The following is a 22,545-nucleotide window of genomic DNA, read 5'->3' as shown; positions in this document are numbered from 1 at the left end:
CAAGATACAGAATGAAACGAAATAGAGCAACTTCCTGGTGGAAGCTCTCCCGATGAAACTGGAACCTTTTTTTTTCCCCCCTCAAATCTAAAGGTTAGACAATGAACAATCAAGGCTGAGAGCAGCTTAGAAAACCTGGGGTACACCAACAACCCACACCCACTGTCTTCTTTTGAGATAGCGTTCAAATACTTTTATGTCAGCAAGGACAAACAACATAAATAATTAGATTAATCTGGGGTACGAATGCTTCCTACATCACTTAATTCTTCCTCCGCAAATGACTGCACAGTCAGTGTTTATAATTCCGAGGCAGGTCTTACATTTATCCAAACCTCAAAGTGTATTTATACAAATTGACATCTCTATATGGGAGATTTCCCACCCCTCCACCCCACCCTCCGAGGGAAGAAATCTCATGGAAAGAGTGAATGGCTGTGGCTTGTTTAATTCAACTAGCAATGTGATTCATTTGAGGAGACAGAGGGTGTGGAGATATGAAAGACTTTTAAATAGAGTATTCAAGTATTTTTTGGGGGAAAAAAAAACATATAAATTGAATGTATAAAAGTGTTTTTATTTGAATTGTTTTATCTTCAAAAATTAAACACTTGTTATTCAGGCACCATGCTCTTTTGCTTCTTGTGATGATGTTATTTACGCTTTATTGTAATGATATAGGATGCATTCAATCTTATTCAAAATGCAAAGTAAAATATAAGACTTGGTGGGCATTCTAATATTTTGGCTTCTTCAGTCATGCAGGAATCCTAAAATCACAATTAACAGGTGAGCAACGCATAGCAAGAGGCTGCAGGGAGAGACGGGAAACAAGAGTGATGCTTGGGTAAAAATAGGAGGGGGGGGCAGTGCTTCTGTTGAGCAAAAAAATCTGTGCAGAACACATTCCAGGTGTAAAGAATTAGAGGAGATGGTCCATCAAAAAGGGTTGCACTCTGCCTCTTTCCTGTAGCCCTGGTGGCAGGAAATGCTCTATAGCATCCTGTGAGCTGACCAGAGAGAACAGACAAAAGCTGGAGAAGAGGGGACCAACTAAAGTTGGGAGGTCGAGAACATGTAGAAATTGTTCAACAACATCCTGAGCAGGAGAGGGAAAGTGGGGGGCATAAAAGGGACTGGCAGACAACAGCTGTGGCCAAAACAGCAAAGCAGGCAGCATGAAGTATAAGGTAGAAGTAGGTGTTTGAGCTGTATGGAAAAGAAAATAATGCAATTAAGAAAAGAAATAACAGAAATGTGAATAACCAATCAGAAAAAACATGGACTAGGATTTGAGATTGTCACAGCACGACAGTCTCAAAATACAGTATGTTATGACTTTGAAAGGACTGAAAGGTAAAACACACTTTTAACTGCTTCTAACTTTTAACTGCTTCTATTATAACACATGAGAAAGGGTTAATATAAAGTGTTAGATACATATCTATATGGAAATATTCTAAGGCAAAGGGAAGGAAAAAGACCTGCAAATATGATGAAAAAATTGTCACATTTCAGCTAATTTCACCAAAATATTTTCCAAATCTCGTATTCTTTGGTGATGCTGAACCCATAAGTGCATGACATGAGGTTTTACAAGTCACCCTTTTTGTTACATGTCAAATGTTGATGTCTTAGCCTCTGCTACTCATTGAACACGTGGCTGTCACCATCCTTAACCCTTCAAACAGCCCTCCTAAAACTGTAGTGTGGCTTTAAAATGCCAAAAATATCCATCACTGGGGTAAACACAATGAGAGGCTTAAGACACACTTTCAAGGCTCTTCCAATATCTTCTTAGTTGTTACAAGACGATGCAAATTCATCGAGCGAGCCCCCAATAACACTCTGTACTCTGAAGTAATTCTTACTGAGAAATGGATGGAAGGACTGGCAACAATTCATGTTAGCATAAAGCTTATTTCCTTCAGTTAATAATTTCTGCCTTAGGTTTCATCTATAAGCGTAGATCTTGACTATAATCAAAATGTGAGAAGGGTGGGGAGCTAACTGGAAGGCTTTTGAATGTGTGATGGGAGATAATTGTGTGCACGCATGTTTTTGGGGGGTAGCTGTGGGGAGAAGAAAGGGGACCACCACAGTAGAGCTGTCTACATGGTGGATTCACATTTCCCTCTGCGGTTCTCTCAAATCAGCATCTGATGTAACACCAAACGACGTGGACAAAGATACACAAAAAGATTGCAAAAGGTGAAATTTAGCCACCGACAACAATTACGCCACCGTGTCTTATTCAGCATCAATATACACAAGTACTTTTGTGAACTCTTAAAAGTATCCCCTTTAGTCTCACATATAAAGATTGATTTCCTCTGTACTGGAAGCAATATACATTCATACTAATGCAACAACTAGTGTAAAGACAAATGAATTCTATGCTATAGTTAAATCCTAACCAAGAATATCTAAATCCCATTAAATACTCTTGTTCATCAATTAAGGAGTTCTTTGTTTTGTTTTCCCCAAAATCCACAGTATTAAAATTATTTAGATAAATTTAAGAATGTAACATGAGCAGTGCATGGTACTTAATGGATTTCAAATTCTGAATCTGAAATGTTTCTTGTGTGTTGACTTAGTACATGTATGTGCTTTCGGTCTTTTTATGAATAACAGATTTAATCATGAATCTGCCCTGCACTTTGGACATCTGTTTGCGGGAGGAGGAAGACAGCTCTGGGCACACTTCATGCCAGCTTCTTGTTCTTTTAAGTCTGTTTGGGCCTCCTGGGGTTGTAATGTGCCTCTCATTACACTAGCATTAGGCAATTATGCCACTGGATTCTCATAGGTTTCCTGGAGCCACACTTGTGGCTTCACACACTGCCATTTGAAAGCATCTGCACATTCTTCCTTTCTCAAGGTGTTTTGTTTCCTCAGTTCCCAAACTGCGTGTCTTCTGATTCAAATGGACTGAATAGTCTTTTTGACTACCTATCATACATATTGATAGAACACCATACTATCTTCAGCCAGTGATGATGCAACTTCTAATAATGCCAAACAAACTTAATATCCAAGCCTGTTTTTTGCATATAAACATGTTGCTTAGGTTAACTTATCTCAATACAAATCCTACAACAAGAAATTAGACAGTGGAGACATACTGACGACCACCTGGTGTGTGATATTCTGTGTGACTGGCTAGTCATAGTCTCCATGACAGCTTCAAACCAACCACACAGGATGCCAGAACATCAACATGTCATGAGCAATGAGAAAAGGAACAAAAACACAATAACGCGCCAGGCTAGCGTTTGACTAGACACATGGACACAAACACAAAACACATGCACATACAATTTCTCCCCCATGTGCAAGTGAGCACACACACACACACACACACACACACACACACACACACACACACACACACACACACACACACACACACACACACACACACACACACACACGCACACACACACACACACACACACACACACAGACACACACACACACACACACACAATTGACAGGGTAACACTAGTAGAATGTGTGTATTGCATGCTGCCGTTGAGCACGGAGCTTCCTACTTTATGATACGAATGTATTCTTAGAATCTTTGTATCCTGCTCCAGGATGAACTATTAACACAAATACAGATACACAGTCAGTGAGTCAGTTCTGTGCCTAAATGGTCAAACCCTGGATCAGGCCCTTTTATGAGTGCAGGACAGCTGAGGGGTTACTCCTCTCACATCTGTCATCATGCATCCTGGCCTGACTGACAGCAGTATGCCATAACACAAGAGCAGTTTCCGGGAAGCTCTGAGATAAGGTCTGTAACCCTCGGCGTCACCAAACACGGAATGTAGAACTTCACACTGGATCCAACAGCAACACACAGAGCGATGTGGAAGGAAAATGGGGGGAAAAGAAAGGAAGCTGTGGGAATCCATATTGTGGTTGTTTTGGCTGCACGGTGCATCGGACACACGACAGTAAGAGAGCTGACAAAGAAATAAGAAATCCGTTTTAGGTAATTCAGTGAGTAATAGAAGATACATGAGTATCTTTAGAGATACAATAAGTCCTGAAAAAATGACTTGGTGAAAACCAAATTACTTCCAAATGTTAAGAGATTTTAACAGGTTTACCGCTGCAAAACATGATGATCTCCCACAACTGACAAAAATTACGCACTGCAATTCAAATGTCAGTAGCGAAATGTCTAATTTCCTAAACTATAGTGGAAATTTGGCAATTTAAACTCTTTTGATGCCAAAATTGTTTTCACATGAAAAGATTGTGTTATTCAAAATAAAGAGGACTCCAGCGCTTTGGATGAGGGGTATCCATAGCAAATTGCATGCATTATCTGTCTAAAAGTTATTAAGATACTACACTCTACTACACTCGACAAACTTGTTGGTATCACCATCCAGACAGGTCCTGCCAAAAACTGCGGCAAAATAAGTTGTGGTTTACATATTTGATTCTCCTGTGGTAAGTCCTAATACCTCCTTTGCCCCCCCCCCCCCCCCTCCCCCCATGCAATACATCAAAATCATACACATAAAATGCCCATAAAAATGTACAGCAGGCCTCCGACTGGGGTTTTCTCCCTCGCTAATCCTCCTAAACCTCTAACTGCAGGCAAAGGAATACAAGTGTTGTGGTGCAATCTTCTCACAGAGAGAAGGGCCTGAGAATAACATCACACAGGCCACAGATATTTATGGAATGAACCACAGGCTGTACACAGAAGTCAGTAGACACCACAACACAAGACCCTGTGTACAGCTCCCTACTCGAATAAAGCATAAGACAGTGCTGGCTAAACATATAATGAGGAGCTGTGGTTCAAAGCTTACAATGATGGATAAGTGGAATTAGAAGGACAGGGAGAGATGATAAAGGCACATAATAATACATAAGTATGAGTTAGTGAGTTCACATAGCTATGAATCACTAGCTATTTAGTCTTTATATGAATTTCACTCAATCTGGGGGCCTTTAGTGACACAGAAAGAGGGATAACTTCTGCCCAGTTTGAATGAAGTGGAATGCCCTCCTAAAAAGACCGATGGCCTCATACAGAACCGTTGGGTTTGATTGAATACAGTTGTCAGGTAGCCTGGTTCGCAGATCAAAGTTCAAATCCACTATCATTCTTCAAAGTTTCTTTTTTTTCAGTTCTTGTAAGAGTAGCTTTGCAAACACAAACCATGTCTTCATCTCTGTTATAGCACTGGAGGTAAATGCCATTTTCTATCATTCCAAGATCGAGTATCACGTTATATGATACCGTCAATGCGAACTCTGAGAGATAGTACAATACATCCATCAATTTGTTTCCCACGAATAGAGCAGCAGAAATATTTCTATTTCTATCCAAGGAAAAAAGGGTGAATTGGGCTGATAATTCACCTAAAAGCCACAGCAATATCCAGTGGCTCGAATCTACACTTCCTCTTCACAGCACAGCATGTTGTCTGAGGGTTGTTTTAACACGAGGTCCTCTGAAACCCTTCCTAGTCACATCTACTAGCTGTATGCAGGCTGTCCGGTCTAATTTGAAACATAAATAGGAAGGCAAGCTTTAATAAAAGAGGGTGTATGATTTACTCAGGGTAGTGGCTGTCCCCATTTTTAAAACAATTTGATGTTGCATTCATCTTGAGTGTCAAGGCGATGTGAAATATTCCCTTTGCATTTACTAGCACCAGGTGTTTCATTTGCTGGACTGACAAAAACTGTTTATTCTGGCTGACCCCGCAATCCTTGCTTATTTTATCTTCTTTCATCGAAAAGAAAGGCAGAATGCGAGCCCATCTGAACTGAGAGGATAGAAGAGTTAAAAAGGGGAGAGAGACAAACATTGCCAAATGATTTGTAGCTGTCCGAGAGAGGTCTAGCTCTATTAACAATTGATCTCACTTTGTTCAGCCCCCAAGGCCGAATAAATAGGGTGCAATAGGAATGAAGCCCTAGGCCAAAAGGAGCCCTCAGAGTCATTGTTAAAGAAGAAATCTTTCACAATTAGCCATTTGAGTTCAATCTGGCTGGTTCGCCATACAGCTCCCGTAATAACTGGCTGGGCAACCGAATCTTCGTGGCTCTCTGCGATTTCCATTTATGTCTTAAAGGCCTTGATTGATTGCTCTATAACCTTTTGACAGTTGAATAGTTAACTTAAATGCACACTCATTGTGATGTAAGAGTGTAGCACAAATAGATTACTATATGATAAAATCAAACTTTGAGCCTATTTAAGAGGTACTGGGATGTTGGATTGAGGCTAGTTAAAGTACAAAAAAAAGTTTCAATCGGAACACAGAGCTACAGTGTATTTATGAAACTTTAAGCGCACTAATGTGTACACTATAAAATTACGTTTTTTTTTTACTATTTCTAAAGTGTTAAACAATTACTTAAACACAAACAAACTTGTATCTCACCCCTTTTCAAATTGCTGCTCTTTCATTATGTCTTTGCAAACATTACATCCAATGCCATTATTGCTTCTGAATGAAATTCAATTTATCATTAGACCTTTTCCACAGACTGTTGAATTTTTAAAACTACACCTAAATCAGTACATTTAAATGTAGGTCCTGGATGTCACTGTGTGTGGCCCGACCAGTTACTCTCCTCAACTGCTGCAGCGAAGCAAAGCCGGCGCACTTTTCGCTGGTGTAAACAAACGGGGAAATGGGGCACTTGGCAGCGGACTAAAGTAAGTGATGAGGCAAGTGTGCACTGAAGCATCTAATGAATCATTTGCTGGGAACTCTAGGTTTTATGGGGAAAAGAAAGATGAGGAGTGAAGACAAGAAAAAGAGGGAACGGCTAAGAGCATTGAAAAAATAGCATTTAATCTAAAACCAAAAAGAAAATAGGAGCCAACGCATTCATACTGAGATGCCTGGGAGAATCAGTCAGTGTGTAGCCTCAGTGTGAGGACAGGAGCTTAGAGTGCATAAAACTTATAGGGTCTCCTAATCCTACTATTAGCACAGCAGCGGCAGCATGTGAACTCTCGTGACCGTTAGTGAATTTACTGGAGTGGCTGGTGAAGCTGTGACAGCTCCACACCTTTGAAAAAAGCTGATGTGTCAAGGGCCTATGTGCAGCTTTTCACCGCACCTTCCCTTTACTCCTGCTGTTTTACACACAGACACACTACATCTGCTGCCATTAGTGAATGAACTGCGGTGAAATTCTGCAAGATCACAAATCTGCAACAAAAAGAGGATTTTGGTAACTTGTCCAACATCTGTAAATTCACCCACACTTTAGTGAAGTTAGAATTACAATCAATTTAGATTCATTTTTCCTTTACAGTGTTTAATGTTGAGGTAAATCACAATTTATTTTTCATTTTTGCCTTCTATGAAGGCTGGGTCATAGGACGAAGTAGTTGATTATTCTTTGATTATTCTGTTGATTATTCTTTGAATAAATATTGGAATTTGGACCATTTGGACTGCAGAAAACAAACTGAAAAACTAACAATACTATGCCGAGGCATAATGTTCTCATTGTATTGTTGAATGAAATGATTAAAAGTATTACTTCCATTCCTAGAAATGTTAATCCCTGCATCCATGTAGTCACGGTAGCCATGATGTACCTGAGGGGTAATTTTTGATGTACCATACAGTTTGTATGTGTATGTGTATGTGTATGTGTATGTGTATGTGTATGTGTATGTGTATGTGTATGTGTATGTATGTGGGAGATACCCATCCATACCAATTTTTCAGATGTACATGTTGACTTAACAAGGAAGTTAAGGAAGCGACCAATGAGCTGGCTTGATGACTCACTCAACACTTAAGTGATGGAGAAAACAGGGACAAAAATTAAATAGCACACCAATGCAAAAAAACAAGCAAGTATCTCATGACAATGACAAAGAAAGATGAACAAGGAGTGGAAAGTATTAAAAAAAATAAGAATTTATGTTGTATCCAAAAAAAAAGGGAAATGATGGCAGGAAACATTATGACAAAGGTGGAAAAGTAAGTGGTAGTATAACAGGTAAAAAATAATAATGAGAAAGATATTAAGGACAAAAAACAAAACCGTTGTAATGAATATTGTTAATAAGACAGACATAAGAGAAACTGCTATGAAGAAAAACAAAAAGATTAAAGAAAATGATGAAAAACTGTAGTTATAGGAAACTGTGAGGGAAGTTAGGTTACTAAGTAAGATAATAGTAACCACATTGGCTGTAATCAATGTTTTATCAAGAGTAAAAATATAAACAGAGGCAAAGGAAAGTAAACAGAGAGGAGGATCTGAAGGACTCAAAAAATGGAAGTCAAAAGAGGAGAGTAAAAAAAAATTGTTCACTGATACACGCACACCACATTGGCTTGGTTCTGCACCATCCACACAGCAGCAGCTGTTGCCGTAGAAACGCAGGCATGTGCACAAATCAAAACAAAAAAACATTTTGCAGCAGTGCGGGATGCTCCCTCACTCTCAGATGGACTATGAGGTAAGGAGTGTGTGATGGAATCTAGAGCTGTGTCATTTAGGTGTGGGGATGTCGGGAAATGTGGAGGCTATTTTAAGACACAAACACACGTCGAAACATGTGCAAACACATGCATGCGAAAAGTACCTCCTCGTATCCATGGGAAAAAAAACACATGCACACTGAAATAAGTTAGCTCAGTACGCCTCTCTTTAAACTTTGGGAGAACCCTCTGGCAATGTTTAAAAAACGAGTAACTGTGAGCCACATTATGTCCTCACATAATCCAAAAGGGCTTCCCTGTTCATTTGAATTCCTTACACCTTCTGATGCCAGATACTGGATAGAAATCAAGAAAAAGAATAAAACTGAGAGGGAATTGAGAGCAAGAATAGAAAAAGAAAACTTTTACTTTGCTAGAATCCGGCACAGTAAAGTTACTAAACTAGCCTTTTGCAATACTGACCACTTAAAAACCTTCATACAGACAAATTAACCATCACATTCTACATCACATGTAGAAAAACATTAACACACATAGCTAAATAAAATAAATGCGAATGTATTAATTGCTTCAGAATTTGCTATGAGAGTATAAAAGGCCACCTACGAATTATATATGACAAACCAAAATAGTGCGCCGATATTTTGGTCTGTTAACAAACCAAAAAATCCCTGAGCATTCACTAAAGTAACTGAAGGGCCAAAATTTGGGCTCAGGGCTAAAAAACCTTATTAAAAAACAGTTTTAACTATCTCAATGAACCATTCAGTCACCATGTGCCTCCACATGTTATAAAATACACTTAGAAAAGGGGGATCTTATGTTAGCAGTTAGAGTGGTCCCGAGTCATCCCAGCACCACAGCCAACAAGAAGCTTTCAATTAAGTGTTCCATGAGCAAAAAAAAAAAAAAAAAAATCTTATTGGAAAAAATGAAAGTGAAATGAAAAGATTGAGAGCAAATAGGAGGAGTGGGGAGTAAAAGATCTGTGAGATTTTACAGAGGGCCCAAACCACAAGAAAGTCAGGGCTGAATGCATGCTGGACATTCCCGGGGCCGGCACTCATGCACTTGGAAAAAGCCCACTTTTTCAAGACGGGAAAATGATTTCAGCTGTGTAAATTGACAGTGGCCTTGTAGCTCAAGATGGAGAGGGAGAAACAGGGGAAGCCTTCAGCACTGTGTCATAATTCCTGCATTGTAAAAAAGCCGCTGGGGACCCTCTCTTTCAGGGAAACAATAGTCAACATAATATGATACAATGAATCTGTGTTAATTGCTACCAAATGAAACTGGTGGTGTAAAGGGCTCTGAATTTAGAGTTAGCCACATCAAGATATAGCTTGTCAGTACGCTCAAACTCAACCTTTCACAATTTTAACATTCACTCCTCAATCTCCTCAAAAAACATCTTCGCAGTAAACCCTTGTTTTAGATTACCGGCAGGGAATAATTTTACACATAGGAGACAATAACTCTATAGCTGCTTGGCTCATTCATTCAATTAAGGCAACAGATCAGTAATTAGTGGTGGGCTTTAAGGAGAAATACTGAAAGGGCTGACGGGAGTCAGACGCATCTCTTCCTATAGCCAAGGATGGTTATAGATTGTAAACACACATTGGTTTGCATGATTACAGACTCTCACTATGACTTGCCCCATATGAATTGGGGGAGCTCATACAGTAGAATTTGGCACAGACAAACAACAGTGTTTGTTGTGTCAACAAGTCTCCAATCACAAGGTTATCAATCATGCAACTCCCAAAGTGTGAGCATCTGAAATTGGAGGGCAGACATAAAATGGGAAGGTGGTGAGGAAAATACATGGACAAGGCTCGAAGTATGAACATAGAGAGTGGTTTGACATAATTCCTGGGTTCCGCTGCACAGCGGGAAGTGGTGAGTTTTGACTTTTGTGAGCAGAGGTTAAGGCTTATGACCGTGGGTGTGTTTGTACACATGGATATGCCTTCTGTTACTGTTGGTAACAGTTCATGTATGAGCCTATTTTTCAGTTTATCTATACAGCAAGTGGCCATTGCAAATGTGTGTGTGAGTACAAGACTTAACGGAGATAGGTCAATGAATAATCTGATTGAGTGTATACATTACTGTGTAAACTGTATGCTTCTGCTCATGTGTAGAACTGCATAGGATTGTAAGTGTTAAGACCGGGGCGGCACTTTGGAAGAGGCTGTCTTTGTCTGTGTGGGCTCCACAGTCAGGCAGCCCGAGAGCCACCCTCCCCATAACTACTTGAAGCGGAGCATTACTGACCAATACAGGGCAAAATTGCATGGCTCGTCTAACTGGTTTTGTGGTAAAATTGAGAGGAAAAATTCCATTTTATGAGATTATTTTCCATGCCCGCAAAGTTATCATTTATCATCTGCCATGATAACAGCATGGCCAACATGTCATCCAAAAAAATCTAGGCAGATTCTCTGGAAACAGAGGAGTTTCACCCCATTATCTGGACTGGCTTTCACCAAAACAAACAGGGAACATTTCAACACAGTACCCTCTATGGAACTGGTGGGAATAAAAGAGAAACCTTGTAAAACAGTAGCTATGGTTACTAATCAATACCATCTTTGTTTCAGTACATGAGACAAGTAAATTAAAAACTGAGGGAGGTAGTTTGGGCACTCGAAAAGAAATCTGGACAATATTGGACAGGCTGTGGTTTTTCTCTCCATCTTGCCTTGATGGTTACAGATTGTCAGACATGCCCAAAGGCCTGGACCCCCCCGACTCACTGCTCAATGAAATCTCTCCACTTATGACAGGGAGCAATGAAAGCTAAAGTGGCCTCTCCTCTCCTTCTGTTGTCCACCCCCCCCCACCCCCCCACCCCTTTCTACACATTACATCATCTGTCAGCTCAAATCTCACTTGCAGCTGCATAAAGCATTAGGCATCACTTTTATCTCCCTCATTACATATGTTTGCCAGCACGGTATCTGCCCATTCACACAAACTCTTTCTAACACACACAAATGCTGTGGGGCTGTGGTTACCGAGCAGCTATGACACAATCCAGATTCTCCTAGCTGCCTATAGCTGGGAAATATGTTTTGTGCAGAGCAATTTCTCTCAGAAGTCCAGATTTTCCTTGCCAAAGAGCTTTGATCCACATGGCACAGGGGGGCTTGTGTCAACACTCTTGTGTTTTAGCTGGAGGGCCCAGCAGACCTTCGAGATGTCACTCATTGCTCTCTGTCATTGCCGGTGAAGCTAAACCATTATTTGGTTCTATAACTTTTTGCTCTGTAAAAAACACCTACGGAACAACAAGCCGCACGAGAACATGAAACAGGCAAATCAAAACACATGCCTGACAAAAGGTTTTTTTTAGCAGTGTGATAACAGGTCAAACAGTTTTCAGTGACAGTAATGAACTCCGTTTGCAATAGCAGGTCTTCAGGCAGTTTAACATGGGCACGTTTGTTTTAAAGGCACGCGGGAAAATGTGACAAAAGGGACAGTATTTAAAAAGAGTAGAAAGAAACATTTCAGTGGTTATGTGTCTTGCTCAAACCAGTAGAAATGAGGATCAAAAAGTAGGATTTGATGTAAAAAGAAACAAAATATTTCATTAAAGCAGTTTGTGAAAAGTCATTTAAATTTGAAGTCAATTAGTAAAAGTACTCTTATGCTGATGAGTGTGCTTAATTTACATATCACACAAAAATAATTCAAAAAAATATTGATTTAATTATTTATGTGACACCTGGGATAGGCTCGAGCATCCCAGCAACCCCGAGTGCAGGATAAGCATTAAATAATAAATGAACAATTATTTATCATCAAAACCAGGTAACTTTTACGTAAGCCAATTGAATATCCTTTCGAACAAGCACACTATATTAATTCAGTAATAAAATGATAAGTAATAAGTTATCTTACTGATAGATGTCTTTTCGCAGTACAATGCGGGTCAGTGGGTTATCAGCTTGAGGAGCCATGCTGAGAGATCCCAACTTCAGTACCAAAGTGTCTTCATTTTTTCCATGGACATCTGCTGAGAGATACATAAAAACCCTTCACACATATATATGACTTTCAATATTCACATGCAGATAACATCGCAAAAATTTGATAAATCCATGGTGCACTTGGCACACAAGAAATTAACTACGGGACATGAAGCAACATGAACCACACACACCTGCACGCACACGTGCGCACACACACAGAGCCTCCTTCCATCACAAATAAATGCTCACTCTACTGCTAAAATCAACTAAAACCATGACCTTAAAACCAAGACTTAACCATTGAGATTTTTTTCAAAGCACAGACCAAATATACACAGGCTTTGAATGTGTCCTTATATGGTTTTAAACAGATATTTTGTCCCAGCTGAATAGCCACTGACATAGCGATAAAAATTGAAGTTTTACCGCTATAATTCATAACGACCAGCAGACAAAACATTGATTCTATGTTGTGTAGCGCTGTGTGTAACCAGAGTTGTTGAAGTAGAAGCTCAACTATTAAGGTTCTGGGTCAGGTCAGCCACAACAAGGGCTTTCAGACAAGCCCGCAGACTTGAGAGATGCTTAACTGTTTGACACACTTTACTCTCCAATTGCTGTTAAATTTTCCGATTCGGGCTGGGCAGTGGGTTTTAAATAAAATTGAGACAAGTATTTCTCAAACCTGATGCAAGTGGTTTGTCAAGAGCTCCAGGGCAGAAGACCCTGATCACACTGGTGTTTATGTAGATGAGAGGCAAACACCGGGAGGTCAATGTGTGACTTCTCATTGGCTGCCCAGCAGACTTCCCACGCTCTCTGTAGCGTCTTGGGACTGTAGCCTGAAATGTTAATTGATAAACATGACCATTTAAATAACATATCCATTGACAATTTTGTGCAAACAATAAAAACATGTTTTAGGCAAAAGATTCACACCTGAAACACTCCTGCGACGGTGGTCAATAAAGGACACGACAGCACCACATCAAAAGGCTGGGCTGTAAGCAGGATTTCTCTCAGGTACTGAGGAGAACTGTTTGCTAGTGGATCTGTGGTCACTCGCTGACTGGTCGTTGTAGAATTGTTACGTGTTTGGCGCTCAGGCCGCGTGGTAAGCTTGTGACGGACATTTTTGGTGACAGCTTGTGTATAGGTGATTGACAGGAAGCCATGTTGCTGATGAGAACCCTCCAGGACCTTTGCTGCCGTCTGACCAGTGATAGGACATCAAAAATCACAACAGTCACAGACAAAATCCCAGAGAATGAAACAAGACAAAAACTTAATAAAATGCAAGGAAATTTTGGTCTAATTTCTTTGGTGAGGGCAATAACTTTTTTTTTTTTTTAAGTAACACAGATGGGGGTGTGGCAATAGAAATATAAACGTTACATTTATTCACATAACTGAACATGATGTGAGTCATTCAATCATAAACCATGTACACAAGCTATTCTAACTTTGAAGGTGGCTTGGCCAAATTACTCAACAGATCATATATTCATGAACTTCTAGGTTAAACTGCATTTACAACAGTCAGTGGACCTCGGCTAAGACAAACGGCCCTTTCTTTTATAACTCTAAACGAACTACCTAAGCTTGACTTACAGGCTTATAGACAGATTTAAACTGAAGAAGTATTCCAGACCTGTTTGCAAGAGTTATATATTCCACTATTTTTCTACTTTGTTGCCAATAAGCTGTAAAATATAACTTTCTAATTAATGAGAAAAGTTAGATCTGCAAATGGAAAATATAATGACGAATTAGCAAAGAAATTAGAGTGCGAATAATTGAAAATTCTTAATGATTGCAGAAGACAATAATTTAATCATAAAAATGAAGGTTTGTTCAGATTATTAGAGTGGTCTGCAAAACACTCCTTGACAGTGGACTGAATAGGTGAAAAAAAACAAAAAAAAAATCAATGTGTATTTTGAAAAAAATAATAGAATTCATACAATTATGAGGTTATTTGAGATGCAATCATGTGCACAGATATTGCGGCAGTTGTTTAAATTTAGTGTACTGCCCTCAGAGAACAAGTGTAATAAGCAAATTGCACATATATTTTCTCTCAAGAGCAATATATGATTAAGATGAAGTATTTGGATTAACTTGAATAATACTTTGAAAACAAAATCTGAGGCTTCAACAGACTTGTTAAAAACCCAAATCGCAGCACTGGGCTGTAAAATATCTCTGAGGAGCACACCGAACGTACGCCACTGTTGATGGAGGTTTATACAGATCCAACTACACAGAAGAAGAGCTGTAATTCTTACAGGAGGGAAAAAGCCAGAGAAGTGGCTAAAAGAGTCTTGCTTGCTGACGGGTCGAACCAACACAGTGCGTCTGTTCAGCTTGTCAGTGCAAGAGAGGACCACTCCACAGCTGCTCGAGCTCTGAATACCCTCCTCCATACTGGAGGTGAGAGGAGGTAAAGAGAAGAGACAAAGCATATTTATAAAGGGAGAAAAAGCAAGAGGTGAACATCCGGAGATAGGCACAGAAGGTAAGTGCAAATGTTCAGAAAGGTTGTGGGAACAGAAAACAGAAAAAAATGACAAAGAATAAGCAATGTAGAACAGCATGGAACCTATAAATAATTTTTATTGTGAAAAATAAACAAGAGTTAAGTGAGCGATGACCAGCTTGAATGAGCTGAAACACTGTGGTCTTATACCCTCTCAGCAATCACGGAAAACTTGAGGAAATTTGAAATTTTGGGATGATCACGAATTTGTGTAAAAATGCAGAATTTACAGGCTCCACCAGTGGGCAGTCTTCATTTTCTTTGTTTTGTTTTTGATATTTATTGCTACTATAGACGTGCCTTTGACATGAGTTGCAGTATAAGACCATCACCAGTACTTCCTGACCCAACATGAGAATTGAGACCCATGTTAGAGTCTCCTCCACAGGAACAACACCAGATTTTATTGGTTTGATTATTTAGCCAACCAGAGCCACTGGACAGACAAGGGGATGTTTAGATTACTAATCTTTGTCACTTTATTCTGTTTTCTTACATTGTTTGAGATATCACTATGCTAGATTGAGTTGTCTCTTCCTGTCTGTCCAGCATAAGCAGAGATAACCTTGATTAGGAGCAGCAGAACGGCTGAGGCACAGAATAAAGAGGCCTAATGCTGGCTGCTCTGAGACAGGCAGAGACCTCACCAAAGCTGTCTCCTTGCACTGCAGAATGAGTCCTTCATAGTGCCAGGAGTGCCAGCCTTGCCCTGGCCTGGAGAAACATACAACGCCAAGCTTAAACTGGGCATTTTGTATTACTTAAATCACTATGGTATGGTCAAACAATATCTCTTTAGCAGTTTCAACATCGCCTCAACAGAAATTAATCACAGGCTGGTACCGACATTCTGATGAAAATGTCCATCATCTTGAATGTAAGGATGATATACATAACTTATTTTCATTTTTTAAAGAATCTCAAGAAAATAAATAGTATGAATCACAAACAAACCTGTAAAGTAGGAAGAACAATATTAAGACGACAGATAAAACACATCAATATCTTATAGAGTGGTCTGTTTTGTCACAACTTCTCACTTACCTTGCCTCTATTCTACAATATCATACATGTGCGTGTGTGTGTGTTTGTATGTGCCTTTGTGTGTATAACAATCCTCTTTGTGAATGCGCATGAAAGAATCTCTTTTCCAATGTCCCTACTGTGCTGAAAGAGTGACTAATACACAAGTGACCGCTCTATCTTTTCTCTCCCCTCTGCTCATATCCAGTCATCTGGTCATTCAGTCATTCCAGCCATTTCTGGACCAGCTGGAAAAGATCAGCTTCAACTTGTGTGAGCTGACCCTTGGATCGAATGAGAATGAACTGTCACTGGCCATTTGCCTTTGGGGTCCTCCAGCATTAAGAAAATATCAAGGAGCGCAATGACTGTGGAAGACCTGGCTAAAATGAGGAGGAATAAAATGAGTTTTCTCATAGTCAGAACTTCCAACAGGACAGTAAACAACTTTTTATTGAAGTTACAAATCACCTTCTGGCTTCAATAATTACCTTGAATTCTCCTCCTCTGTTTCATGCTGAAGAAGCTTTTTTCTATCCTCCTTTTTGATACAATCAAGGATTCAATTATATATTTACCTCTTGAATTGGCCCAAACGAACTAACTTTCCATTCATTTTTCAGCAGTGAGATAGTTTAAACCAGATGAGATGCTTTCTCTGTCAGGCTTGTTTTAATCTGACCCACTGCACACAAATAAGCTGGGCTTGGTGCTGAAATACCTCACAATTATCTGTTCAGAATGATTAATATGGACTCCCACCCCCGTGGGCTCTCTTGAACGTGTGGATGACACAGATTAGAGTGGGCCAGCAGCCCAGAGGTCCTCCACTGTCTTAAATAGCCATGACTGTTACCTGGCTTGGAAGACAGAGTGCTTCTGCCTGCCAGAACTTTGGTTGGTTAACAGGGCGTTGAAACCATGCTGTTAAATGCACATTAAACTGCAATAACTTGAAATGAGAAAATTGACCGATTATCTACTTAAGAAGGCATAGAAGTATAGTAACAAGATTGAGGTTGGCTGAGTCTCAGAAGCAATTGGACACACACCTGTGGGAAGCTGAATGGTACGATATAATGACCCATGACACCTTCACATTCGAAAACAGTCTAACTGCCGACATTGTCCTGGCTTGGCGTGATACTCCAAACTTTAACACATATGGCCTGACAGAAAATAAATCAGCTGATTTAAGCAAAAACAGGGAGGTCTGCAAAGGCCGTGCTAGACAGTCACTGTTAAAGCCAAGGCAATTGTCTTGGTCCTGACTTTGACCTTTAAAGTACTATCCCTTACACTTAGCAACAATGATTCTAAAATCTGGCTTATCAGAACAAATATCTATTATCACATCAATTGTGTAAGTACTGATTGCTCAGGGCCAGCATAGGCCATCTCCCGTTCACTGTCTAGCTTGATCAGATAGAGAGGCACTTACAGGAACATATTTACACAGGCATGTAGGCGCAGGGGACTGGAAACACCCACAAACACACTGTGATTCCCAGGATGCAAAATGCTGGGGCAGTAGAACACTGTTTCATTATGTTCTCAAACAGAGACTCGGGGAATTGTGTCCGGCTTAATGGTCTCCTCTGTACACAACAAGACCTCATGTGTGCTGACTGCATAACAAAGGTATGTGATGACAGTGAGGAGATCATAATTAAGGGAAAGCAAAGGACTGTAATAATAAAAATAACAGCCTATTGATAGAAAATATGCATTTGTTGGACATAAGAAAGAAAAGGTAATAGCAGCACAATGAAATACAAATTCTTTAAATACAAAAATAATGAGGTATGGCATTCTGACTACAGTGTCACACGCAGAAAGATTCGTGAAGGGTTTTCTCCACAAAAATGTGTTACATTTTTTGTGGGAATCCATTTAGACATCATACACGCTGATTGATGGACGGAATGATCTCCCCTGCTCTGTGAGTCAGGGTTGGATCAACCCACAGCCCGTTTAATTTATTCTTCCAGTGCTTCGGCCCATGTATCTGTCCTTTTGTCTGTAACTCTGTGGTCACCACCCAAACAGCTGCTTCCAAAGATGATGATGGGGCTGGGGTCATAATCCGAAAAATCAGCATTACAAGCAAAATTGGGAACATGCAATGTGCTTGTGGCGCATTTACTGTGAAGAGCGCGTGTGTGAGTGTGTGAGTGGATGCGTGCGTGCATACGTGCGTGTGTTCGTCTGTAAACACTGACAGCACGAGAGTAGCAGCCTGGCTACTGCAGTCTTCCTGCAAGGTCACCATGTTTGAACCGCCAACCATCACATGCTGACTTAAAGTTAAGCCAAAAACAAGATGCATATTGAATACATTTCAAGGTATGTATATTAAACATACTGGACCTGCACATGTAGTGATCGATGTTGAAGCTCCCAACTTTACATTTGATTTTTGTGTAAACGTCCTGGACATCTACTGAGGCACTGAGGTCCTCTAACTCACTGATGATACATATTTCTGTAATAAAAAACAGTTGTTTTTAACATTTACATGTTGCAGACACACATACATTCCAAAGTCATCAACACTGTAGATAAATACTTGGTTTGAAACATTGCAAATCCTCACAGTAGGTCACGCCAATTTTTTGTTTTGATTGCTGCCCAACAACCTGGCAAACACTTTAAAAGTCGTACTGAAAAACAGTAAGACAGAAATGATTACAGACCAAAAGAAGCCTGTTATGAGAGTTTACATGGAACTAAATGTTCATAAGGACATTTCGATGTATTTATATAAATACACTCTACGCGTATTCCCAAGTGCACCTTGTGTAGAAACACACCCATCCACTGTAAATAACGTGAGCTGAGTTCTACACTGTACAACGACTAATTAACAATGTACCGAAAACAAGCTTTTTAGTGCAGATGGTTCTTTCTCATTGTTTCCACAGAGAAAGTCCCATAACCACAGGCTAGCTTGGGAAAATGGACTTCAAGCATTTGAAAGTATGGTTGTTGTTGTACTGTTGCCTTGTGGTGAAGCGAGGAAACATAGAGGTTCCCATTGGCTTATTAAAATTTAAAAACACAAGGGCTTCAAAGCTGTATTTTGGATAGTACACAGAAAGATCCCACCCAACACACAGACACACAAAGGGTTTAGATACTCAGACACTCATAGTCTCCGAATATGGTGTTAACATTGATGAATGACTTCTATAAAGCAACCCTGAAAGGGTACTGGAAAGCCTTACTTTCTTAATCTCGAAAAAGAAAAGTGCACCACTGATTTGTGTTTTAAGCAGAGCCCTTGGAGACTGGTGCTTGAATTTCTAACTGTAATCTTCCAACTCATAATAGCAAAGGGTTGAATCAGAGAGCCAATACCTCTGGTATGGCTGTTTTTCCATTTCTTTTGAGAGACAAGAATCTTATTTCCTTTGCAGTTGAAAAACAAATGACATCATAGCAGATTGTCTGCAGTTATATCAGTACCTCTTTTATCTCCAAGAACATATTTTATTGTATCAAATATCTAATATATTGCACACACACAACCTCCATTGATACTATGTGTAATGCTATTTTCAATAAGAAGCTTAATGTGTTATGTAGACAAAATCCAGGCATACGTTTATCTTGCATTCAGATGGCACACATTAACATGAAATCCAAAATAATGCCTTGTTAGGATCTCGGCCATCTTATTGAGATCCCTTAAAACCTGGAGTTTCCACTATCAAAGACCTTAAGCTTTGTGATCTGGTAGGCAGATGCAAAAATAAACCAGACACTAATTAAAGTTAAAGGTAAACATAACCTTTCACTGGCCCTGTAAATCTGAAATGGACGAGAAAGGGGTTCACTTGAAATTCATCACCTATTAACTCATTTTTATTTTTAGCCATTTGTCTTTTGTTTAGCCTCTCTAGTTTTCCAAACTGTTGATATTAGAGTGAAAATAGAGGCAGCAGATAATCACATTAAAAGAGTACATATTTGTTTTGCTACATCGTTGCAGTGACTTGCACTTTTTTGCATCTGTGACATAATTGACACAGCTATCACTTAAGTTTTTTAATCCACTGAGTATATTTATTCATTCAATTATGTAGACATATACATACAGCACGGCGCCGATTAGAACATGCTGTCCTTGAACCCATGCACAGACGCACACACATACACACTCTGCAATTTAAACAAATAACAAAACAAAACAAAAAACCATCTTGAATTAATATACAGTGTTGAGCATTTTTAGGGACAGCATACCTGATTTTTTGTGAGTTGGACCAGCAGCAAACAGTTTGACCGTGACCTTGGGTAGCATCCACTGCATCCAAAGGCTGACCTTCCCGCTGGTGCCACCAATGTTACTAGTTTTCTGTTCCAGAGTCACTGTATCAGCAAAAGGACCATCCTCTCCAGCTGGCACCGAGTCACCCTTGTGAGACAAACCAGAACTAGTTCAGTTAGTTTGGAATAGATGGAAACAATCAATGGTTTTGACTGAGTGGATTATAGTATTACTGATCTTTTTTTTCCCAGATTGTTGGCTTTTGAGATATACTGTATGTAAAACATGAGTATTTGAGCAATAGCCACCACTTTAACTTTTTAGATGAGTTCGCCAAGTAGTAACCTGCTTTTTATTGAAGAGATTCTCTTAAAAACAGGGAAATGTATAATAAAGTGACTGGCGAAACAAGATGTTACTCGCAGGGGGAAAATAATTTTGTAGAGATATTACTAGTGTTGACCCAAAATAAAGAAATTATCTCTAAATGGCCTGGTTTCACCCAGGTTTAAGAGGACACAAGCATGTTGTAGCACAAAGTAGATTTGTAAGAGAAGACCAAAGGCTGAGCCCTAAATTGGGGGAGGGAGGGTGAAGAGGCATGTATGACCCAGCAGAGGCTGTAACACTGTGAGCTCTCATCTTATTAGATAATTATTTGTTAAAGCAGATGGTGACAACACAGCAGAGATGTTTTTCATTTTCACACTAATTCTCTTCATGGTAAATCTGTTTTCTCAACATGTATCTCTATGGCGGACTCAAAAAGTGAAAAGCCTACAAACAAACTGCAGCAATTTCCAGTCTGAGTATTGTGAGGTTTTTACTTTTTCCCCGTCTTCTCCAATCACAGTGTGGTAATGACATATTATGTCATGGTTATATAGCCTGGATGTGGCTGGTGAGGAGGTTATCAACCATCTCAATTAGAAACCCCGCAGCTGCTGAGATGATTATAGTGTCTCTTATAGGTTCCAGATGACAAAGCTATGTCCCTATTCCATGGCGAGGGCGAGTGATAAGGGCCCCATGCTAATTTGCAAACTTAATTTAATCACAGAGTTTAGAGTGGCTGACAACAGGGGTCAATAACAACAGATGACAATCATAAATTAATTTCAGGATTATGCGGATTTAAATATATATCCAACATTGCATGGTGCGGGGACTGCTACATACAGATAAGAATCTATCTGTGAAATGTACTGGTCTTCACAATATGTGAAATCTACATAAAACCAAAACAAACAATAACTAAAAAAAGGTAATGGAGGACAAATAAAAGCTTGGCAGGCATACACATTCTAATTTATCTGCACATAGCAATGGCTTAAGACAGAGCCCCAAGGCTAAAGAAAATGTATCAGATCCTTCTTGTGTAAAGTAAACAAATAAATCTGTATAATTCAATTAACCAAAAATAATGCAGCCTTGCCTCGGGGGGGGGAAAGCCAGTGTCTCCCTGAGCCAGCCTCAGGGGGGGAAAGCCAGTGTTTCCCGAAATCAGTCTCAAGCCTGCATAAATGCAGGGGGTTGCATCAGGAAGGGCACTGGCGTAAAACTTGTGCCAAAACCAAACATGCAAATTGATCCTAAGAATCTCATACTAGATCAGTCGAGACCCTGGTTAACAGCGACCGCCATTGGTACCAGTGGAAATTGGGCTACTGTGGGTTGAAGATGGAGAGGAAGGCGTGTTTGGAAGCACATAGAGAAGAGGAAAGGTAAGAGTCTGGGACTGAGAGTAGGGACTTTGAATATTGGGAGGATGACAGGAAAAGGTAGAGAGTTGGTTGACATGATGCAGAGAAGGAAGGTGGATATACTATGAGTCCAGGAGACCAAATGTAAAGGTAGTAAGGCTTGAAGCTTAGGAGCAGGTTTTAAGTTGTACTATCATAGTACTGACAGGAAGAGAAATGGAGGAGATATCTTGAAGGAGGAGTTTGAGAGGAATGTTCTGGAAGTGAAAATAATGTCAGATAGACTTATGAGTCTGAAATTGGAAATTGTAGGTGTGATGCTCAATGTTGGTGGTGGCTATGGCCCACAGGTGGGATCTGAGTTAGAAGAGAAGGAGAAGTTCTGGAGTGAGTTAAATGCAGTGATGCAGAATATCCCCAGAGATGAGGGAGTGATAATTGGTGCAGACTTGGGTGAACGTATTGGTGCAGGCGATAGAGGTGATGAAGAAGTGATGGGCAGGTTTGGTATCCAGGATAGAAACACAGAGGCACAGATGGTGGTAGACTTTGTAAAAAGGATGAA

At 39.8% G+C, this 22,545-nt stretch overlaps 1 protein-coding gene across 3 annotated transcripts in view; it reads right to left on the bottom strand.

The window, feature by feature from the left end:
• vps13b (vacuolar protein sorting 13 homolog B) overlaps nucleotides 1-22,545 on the bottom strand; it is a 288,855-nt gene that overhangs the window by 110,829 nt on the left and 155,481 nt on the right. The window contains exons 26-31 of one of the 3 annotated variants that reach the window (XM_086154801.1): nucleotides 20,253-20,424; nucleotides 18,375-18,489; nucleotides 15,629-15,695; nucleotides 13,382-13,654; nucleotides 13,128-13,284; nucleotides 12,372-12,486 (exon numbers count right to left, since the gene is read on the bottom strand). In XM_086154801.1, coding sequence (XP_086010927.1) covers nucleotides 12,372-12,486; nucleotides 13,128-13,284; nucleotides 13,382-13,654; nucleotides 15,629-15,695; nucleotides 18,375-18,489; nucleotides 20,253-20,424 — 899 coding nt within the window. Of the gene's footprint in view, nucleotides 1-12,371; nucleotides 12,487-13,127; nucleotides 13,285-13,381; nucleotides 13,655-14,730; nucleotides 14,870-15,628; nucleotides 15,696-18,374; nucleotides 18,490-20,252; nucleotides 20,425-22,545 lie in introns of all 3 variants that reach the window. The other 2 variants (XM_086154799.1, XM_086154800.1) reach the window with 2 other exon arrangements.

This window comes from Fistularia commersonii, chromosome 11 (genome assembly GCF_037954325.1).
Source record: "Fistularia commersonii isolate RoL2024-O1a breed Wild chromosome 11, RoL_Fcom_v1.0, whole genome shotgun sequence".
Lineage (NCBI taxonomy): Eukaryota > Metazoa > Chordata > Actinopteri > Syngnathiformes > Fistulariidae > Fistularia > Fistularia commersonii.
The sequence above is the reverse complement of the archived record's forward strand: the minus strand, read 5'-3'. Positions and strand labels throughout refer to the sequence as shown.